At 45.4% G+C, this 8,132-nt stretch overlaps 1 protein-coding gene across 2 annotated transcripts; it reads right to left on the reverse strand.

The window, feature by feature from the left end:
• Positions 1-553: 553 nt before the first annotated feature.
• LOC132493503 (RNA-binding protein 4) lies at positions 554-8,127 on the reverse strand. Of its 2 annotated transcripts, XM_060104129.1 has the most exons (4): positions 8,023-8,127; positions 6,482-6,905; positions 2,652-3,339; positions 554-967 (listed from the first exon to the last, which is right to left on the reverse strand). In XM_060104129.1, exons 2-3 carry the CDS (start codon positions 6,891-6,893, stop codon positions 2,660-2,662), a joined length of 1,092 nt encoding a protein of 363 aa, XP_059960112.1. In that variant the 5' UTR covers positions 6,894-6,905; positions 8,023-8,127; the 3' UTR covers positions 554-967; positions 2,652-2,659. The 2 variants fall into 2 exon arrangements, with proteins under 2 accessions (XP_059960112.1, XP_059960113.1); XM_060104130.1 differs by lacking the exon at positions 2,652-3,339 and having other exon boundaries at positions 8,023-8,124.
• Between the last annotated feature and the right edge of the window lie 5 nt (positions 8,128-8,132).

Raw genomic sequence — 8,132 nt, forward strand, 5'->3', positions numbered from 1 at the left:
GAATTCTTTGGATTTTGGCAAAACTGTACAAATAGATGGTGAACGGCATCAAAAGGTGTTGCTTACTGGCCTAGGAAAATAGCAGAATGCTGTTGGAGCCACAACTTACAGTTTTCCATATGGCATGAAGTGAAAACTGACCTCCTGTTCCCTCAAACCCTTCCTTATTCTAGACCTCTTCCTTGGAAAGTCAGTCAAACTAGATGTACTGATTGACTGGGTGGTTGGAATGGTAGTAGTAAGGGCGGGGGGGTGACAATTGTTTCTCAAGCAGGGAAAAGTCCCACATCTCACAACTCCTAGTAAGTTGATGGTTTTATAACAAAGGTGTATGAGAGAAAGTCTTTAATGGAATAAGCCTGCTTGCCTGGGTTCTTCTATATAAGCCTTCTTTTACCTTTGGCACCTATAAATCCTATCTACAATAAAGAAAATAACTGCAGTGATGTTCACCCAGAACTGAATGTCAAACTTTATACCCTCCCCTTCTCTTCCAGGGATAAAGAAAGAACCCAGACACAAGCCCAAGAACTCTCTCAAAGCACACATTCCCTAAGTTGAAAAACCATTTATTTCACCGGAAAGAAAAAAGTGATCCAACGCTATGTGTCTATCTGCCATAAGCCTTTGGGTCAAAAAGACTCAGCAGTGACACTCTCACAACACCCACTGGAAGCAGGAGGTGGGGATACAGCACAACCCCCACCAGTTTCTGCACACAATGAGGCCTGCTGGGAGAACAGAACATGATGGGAAGCTACAGAAGTATTGAAGGACAGAAAGAACAGGGAAATGGGCAGGAGAGAGGAAAGAAGAGGTGGTCTGAACTTAACAAGGTAAATTAAGGTCCACGGTTCCTGGGGGACTGAACGCACAGAGCTGAGAACGTCCCGGGAGATGGGGTACCACGAAGGGTGTATTCTCATGCACAACCGCAGCTCGGAATTTCAGCCCACACACATCCCACCTGAAAGAGAGCACAATACAGGGGCTTTACAGCAAAGCTCACAAGGGCTTTCCCACTTACACTTCAAAGAACATCTTTACAAAGTACGGTAACTTGACACTCCTTTTACGTTTACTTGTATCCATCCATGGTATCATAATAATCTCTAAAAGTGAAAAGAGCTTGAAGGCCAGACAGTAACTGGGAAGGGTCAAGCAATCCCAGACTGGCCTTTCTCTAAACTAAATAGCAAATTTTCTTTCACGAGGGTAGACAGACATTGCATTTCTCTCGATGTTAGCACATTAGCATTCCTCAGAGAAGGCAATTCCACATTTACAAACTGTCATTGGAGGGCAGGAAAAAGGGAAAGGTTCCAATTAGCTCTTAGCTCTCCGCAGTAAAAAGTATGTTTGAATCTTGGAGTTACAAGTTAAAAACCGTTTAAGGTCTAGGAAAAAGTGGCATTAACTGAACAAGCTTTAAGACCTGAGGGCATCCAACTCTGCCTAGGGAAGAAAATAAAAGAATGTACTGGAGGGCATGTGTAAGCTACACATCAGGTCACTCAAGTTTCTTCTCCAGCCTTATCAGTGATTTCCTATCCAATAACCCTGGGAAAGTCACATACCTTCTGCCCTAATGGAAAAGATGACAGTATCACCCACCCTGTTACTACAGGATTACAGATCAATGGTAATGTCTGGGACACAATGGGAGCTACTCAAGACAAAGGGTGTTGTGAAACACCCTTTAGTACAACAGCAATCTCAAACACCTAGAGCCCAAAGCTGGCAAGCATCAGAAGAAAATACACTCAAGTAGAGCCAAATGGATCATGAGGCTCAAACTGTATAGGAAAAAGCCAGGGGGCTCAAGGTAGAGCTGGTGGTTCAAGAGTGTTAAATGCTCATAGCTGGTGGGAAGATGAAGGGAGTGATGTGCTTAAGGCAGAGCTCCCAACCTTGGATTTCAATATTACTGAAGAGTAGAATTAACAGGGTGCGTACATATTTACATTATTATATACCTTAAAGAAGTGGAGAGAATGTCAAATCTAATACTGTGGGGACAGTTTAAAAACAAAACTGAACAAAGTAAACGGGCTCTTACAGGACAGATTCAAAGATAAAGCAATGGGGTAGGCATTCTATTCAGCTCAGGGAATGAATGTGAACTGAGCAGAGAAGTTGAATTTGAGTCTATGCCCCAGACTCCTTGCTGAAATCAACTTTTTAAGTTGAAAGATATCTTTTTCTACTCCTCTCTGCCCCAACTTACCATCAGACCTTTCACACAGCATGAAGCAGAACAGGAACCTTGCAGACCTTAGTAATGTCACACACCTAGGAATTTCAACGAAGGCTCTGAGAAACGGCACACCTGGGTCTGAATGTCTGGTTTCCAGGTTTGGTTCAATTACAGCACACAGGTGTGACCCAAGATTCATCACACCACTGTTTGCTTTTCCAGGCACAAATGGAATCAGATTGACTCCCAGGACTAGGAGCCCTGGAAAAACAGCCATGAGGGATAAGGATGTTTATATATTTCAGAAAGTAGTTAGGACTTCTCCCTATCCTCTGAACCATTAGCAACCTTACCCTAACCCTGCAAAAGCAAGCAAGCAGGGCAGCCTAACTGGAGCCTTTAGGCTGCAGGAGGGATGGCAAAACCAGAATAAGGGACACCCCACCGCTCTCACCTCAAGCTTTAAAAGGCGGAATACCGCGCCCGATCCGCATACTGCTCCCGCTCATACCGAGCCATGTCGTACAGGGAATTCCGCGCGGCCGCCGAAGCTTGGGACAACTCACTCTCATGCCCGTAACCGTAGCCCTCTCCAACAGTGGGGACTGGGCCGCGACGCAGGGGGCTCCGATCGCGCCCGTAATATGAAGTGGAAGCTGCAGTAACAGCAGCAGCGGCTGCTGCAGCAGCAGCAGCTGTAGCAGCAGCAGCTCCTGAAGTCGGCAACAGGTGTCTATCGTAGGGATCGAGAGAGGTGGAGGTGAGGTGACTGGCCATGGCTGTATTCTGGACTTGTGGCAGCTGGGACAGGGTCTGCTCTGCGTAATTATACGCAGAGGCAGCTGCAGCAGCCACTGCCTCATAGGACCGGGCAGCACGGCAGCGCTTGTAGTAGGCATCGAGCGCTCCGTACGCGTTGTTGTAATACAATGAATCCCCATAGCTCATGGCGTAAGGTGTACGCACTGCTCCATATTGCTCATTATATTGCTCGGTAAAGTCTGCCACTCGGCCCGAACGATCTACCGGACACTCTTTGGACCAGTGCCCCTCTTTCCCGCACCGATAGCAGCCGCTCTGGTCTCCCATCCCGGGCGCAGTCCTAAGCCGGCTGGTGGACAACTGCACGTGCATTCGTTTGCCTTGAAGAAACAGACGCAAGAAGGGTTGCTATCACTCTTAGTCATAGCCCCAGCCCCTACCCCAGACACTGGTCATAGCAATGGCTTTACCTAGACAACTCTAATGCAAGATTCGTTGCCATTTTAAAGATTTTTTTTTAAAGGTCCAGTATAAATTCAGTATAATGACCTGATTTCAGGCAAAGATCAATTAAATGAAGAAATGTTTCAGCTCTAACACCAGTTTAACGCTTAAGAAAGAAACTACTCTCGCTCAAAAATAGGCATTTCATCCTTTGCCAAGTAACTGTGGACAATAACTACTCTGAACGGTGGCCCAATGTCAAAAGAAACCACAATAATAGTGCTCCACAACATTCTGACACCTCCAGTCTTCACTATTAAGACTCCTGAATTCAGTAAGCAGGAGAATGCAAAAGCCTGTCCCCCACACCACCCCAAAATCAAAGAGAATAGAGCAGGACTCTAAAGTTACCATTGATAGTAATCCAGACTTGATCCGTGGCTGAGTGCGGTAGGCAAGTTTCAAGGCTTTTGGGAAAAACACTCATGAATGGGGGAAAAGGAGTGAAATACGAGTTGAAGGACTGCCTTCCCCCTAAACTGGGTCCTTTAAATTGTTAGTTCTGATATTCATTCTAACAGGGATTCTTTACAATATTTAGTGACCCCTTATAACAGGGGGTCAAACAAAACAGGGCAGGCAGTTCACAAGATGCCTGAATTTTCAGAAAGAGTATAATGAAAAATGTGGAAGAAAAGAGGGGATGAAAAAAGTGGAGAATGACCAATAATGTTAATGTATCAAACTGTTCATGTTAGCAAGATTAAAGTACTTTTCCTCCTTTAGAGATCTAAGATCCTAAGAACATGCACTTCATACTAGTTTTTGCTGAAAATTACAATTTGTATTCTGGAAATGAAGAAGTTTAAGTTTTAAACCTTTTCACAGAAGCAGTTTCCACCTAACATGATCTACCATTTTAATAGTAAGCAAAACTCCAGCAAAACCTTTCCAATACAAATGGCTATCATGCACCCAAGCATGCAGATGGCAAAGAAGTGAATGCTTAGAACCAGGGGAGTTAACAGATAGGTCATCTACTCAACTAACATTATTGAAAATGGTAAATATACAATTTCACTTACAAAATTAAAGTTAGGTTCTAGAAGACTAAAAAAGGGAAAAGGGAAGGACCAAAATATCAAAAAAGAGTCCCGGTTTAAACATTTTATCTGATAAGTGTAGGTTGCCAGTGAAAAGCTAAGATGTGCAATTAAGTACTAAAGTGCTTATTTAAGTGCTAACCCGTGTCCCTCGCATTTGTCCAAGTGGCCACTTTGGCACCTAACAAAACCAGAGAAAATAAGGGCAACCAAGGAACCAACCATGTCCCTTCAAGACATAAAGGTCATTAATAAATGTCCTGACCTAAAGATTTGCCAGAAAAAATTCCAAAGTCAGAAAAAGCAACTAAGTCTTTAAAAATATCTAAAATGGATGTTCCTTAAATGGGCAAACAATAAAAAGAATATCCCCAACACTGAGAAACTGAAAGGGAAAAAGACCACCATAATAAATACTGCTACTCTATATACACATAGAACTGTACTAGACAGTGCTAAGGAGAATGACTAATAGTAAGGAAAACAGCAAAAACAACTAAACATCAGAGAGCCTAGAGTTCAGATACCAAGAGTTATGCTCTAAGTATGATGTGTCCTGTATCAGTTCACAATATCCTTCCCTTACATGTGTTAACTGTTACAAGGAGACACCACCACCTCTTCTATGACTGGTTAAAGTGTAGAAGAGTATCCAAAAATTAGATATCATAAACCCTCCACCAGAGCAGCCTTTGCTCCCAATTAAGTTGTTGACACAAAATAATTCTCAACTTACCAATTAAAAATGGAAAACCAGACCTGAGAGACCTGTGACATTTTTCTTTAATCATGCACAGCAATACCCATGACACAGGGTACCATTAACTTGGGGGAAATGATGATCAGACTTTCAGATCTAAGAAGGTCCAATTTAAGCAAACAAAGATAGCCGAAATGACTCTTAACAAGAGGAGTGCTCAGGAGAAGCAGCAGCCACTACCTTGTTCGGGCTGAAAAAAGTTGGAACATAGATTAAAAATGTTAACAAGGAGTTGTGGGAATACTCCATAACTTAGAAGCAGTTACACTGAAGGGGAAAAGGCTCTTTTCTGCTTTTGACACTGGGAACCCAAAGTGGGTGGACGAAGAGCAGAGTTAGCAACTCACCATGGTTACCACCCCCTTCACAACTGCCACCCTTGCCACAGGAGCTTGTATCTTAAACCAAGAAAATAAAATGTCTATCCACAGCATCACTCATGCTGCCTTCCAGGCACACTATTAATCTAGTCAAGGCTCCAAGGTTAACACCCATCTAAGTGCTCTATTCACCAAGGACGTTAGAGGTCACTCCTCAAACCAGTGAAACGGCTTTGCCATTATCGTCCCCCAAATCCCAATACCTTCTCCTCAGAAACTCCTGAAATTAGCCTTCAGTTCTAGAGTGCTCTCATCCTCCAAACCGAACCTCTTGGTGCAGGCGTAACAGAAAAGCAGTAAGAGCTATACCAATTTAAAGACATTAGTTCTCTAAAAACTTGTTTAACGACAAATTATATTTACTGAGAAGCCATGAATTGGGATGAGGTGGGGGAGCTTCACAGATATTTTGCTCCTAAACGTGCGGCTTAAGCCAGCTTTTGCCAGGTCCTTCCACATACAAAATAACACATGGGGTGCTGAGGCAATAAATTTCAGAGTGAAACACTGTTAGGTGCTCTACTACCCCTCCCACCCCGCAAAAAAAGACAAAACAACTGAAGAAATCTTCAGAGGAAAGGATTTCTGCACTAATAGGCAAAAAAGCCTAGGGGTTCCAAACTAATGCCAAGTGGTTCTTCTCCCAGACTTGATTTGCCTGAGGTAAAGCCTCTAAATCCCATGCATTCTCCATTTAAGCCCATCACCCACACTTAATCCTCACCGTCGGCCAACCAACAGCTCTATCTCTATCTCTATCCCAGACTCCTCCTATCCAGCCTATTTTCTACACAAAACCTTGTGTTCAGCCCTCTTCCCAAAGAGGGTGGTTCACCTTGAAACTCTGTGTTGTCGAGGCCCCTGATGGCCTCCACTGCATCCTCTGCGCGCTCCATGTGTACAAAGGCATAATCTTTCACGATGTCACATTCAATGACTGGACCATACTCCTCAAACTTGGCCCGAAGCTCCTTGTTGGTACAAGTAGGACTGATGTTGCCTACATGCAACTTTGTGGATGTCTTGCTCTTATTCTTGCTGGCTTCCACGTTGATGTTCACCCCGTGCAGCTTGTAGTGGTGCAGGTTGCGTATGGCATCCTCGGCCGCCGTCTTGTCCTCTATGTGCACAAAGCCGTAGTTCTTAATGATGTCACATTCCAGCACCTTCCCATACTGCTCGAAGAGTGAGCGGATCTCCTGCTCTGTGGCCTCCCGGGGCAGGTTTCCAATGAACAGCTTCACCATCTCGGACACAGCCTGAGCGAGAAAAAATGAAATTTCTAACAAAAGACCTCAGGCCCACGTCAGTTAAAAAAAAAAAAAAAAAAAACCCAATACTGCCATCTCCTTTGGGTCTGGCAAGTATTTCCAGTTTTCCCCCCTCTCAGACGCCCCACACGCACACCCCCAGATAATAATCAAAGGGAAGTGGAAATAAGGAGGCCCGCTACAATTCCAGCTATAGGACTACAAAAAGGAGAAAGCATCTGTGATACAGATCCTTAGCAGACACAGACAAAGGGTTTGGTAAGAGCTGAATAGTTTGAAACGGGAACGCAAATGAAAGCGGGGCATAAATGCAGCCCTGGGGGTACTGGGCTTTCTACCTACTAAACAGACGGCAAATTCCCTGGAGGTCCGGTTAGGACTCCACGCTTTCACTGCTGAGGGCCCGGGTTCAATCCCTGGTCGGGGAACTAAGATCCCGCAAGCCACGCGGCGGCTCCGCCGCCAAAAACAAAAGAAGACACTCAGAAAACAAAGGTCTAACTACTTGTCTGGCTGGACTGACTGAAACTATGAACTGGCTCTTCCTCTCGTAACCGAAGAAGTAGCCATTTCCTGAAAAAAGGACCTTATAATAGTTACGTTTTAGGGTTTCCTTTGGGAGCAGTGAACCCGTGACTTAAGCTGGATAGCGAGGCGTTCAGAGAGTACAGGAAGTGCCGGAGCGGGGAACGCCTCTCTCGGGGTGCCGTCCTACGAGCTCCTGGAGAATTGGAGAAATGCATGGCCGGAGAAGGGGCCTTGAGCCTCATCGGCCGGCCAGACGAGTGTCTCGGGGCTTCAAAAATTCTCGAAACGGGGTTATAATTCCTAAGTCTAACGGAAGCGCGGTTATCTCGGTAAAAGCCTCGAGGCAGTAAGCCCAGCAAAGTCGGATAGAGGGCAAGGTGGGGAAAAAAGCAAGGTATTCTCGGGGGAGGTCGTGGGGGAAGGGCTGCTTGAGGCTTACCGCGCAACGCCGAGCACCGAGGTCGGCTCTCGGTGACGGGTGCGGAGGCCGGGACCACCCTAGGATACCCCTAAAGCCCAAGTCGTGAGATTTAACAGGGCAAAAAAAAAGACAGTGAAGGGGCTCGGAGTCTCTCACCCGCACGAAAAGCAGCAGAGGCTCTTCCTCGCGGCGCGGACGCTTCTGACAAAACGCTAAAATGGCGGCGGCTGCAGCAGTGACTCTGGGTAGAGAGGGGGAGGTGAACC

This window comes from Mesoplodon densirostris, chromosome 7 (genome assembly GCF_025265405.1).
Source record: "Mesoplodon densirostris isolate mMesDen1 chromosome 7, mMesDen1 primary haplotype, whole genome shotgun sequence".
In the NCBI taxonomy this organism is placed as follows: Eukaryota; Metazoa; Chordata; class Mammalia; order Artiodactyla; family Ziphiidae; genus Mesoplodon; species Mesoplodon densirostris.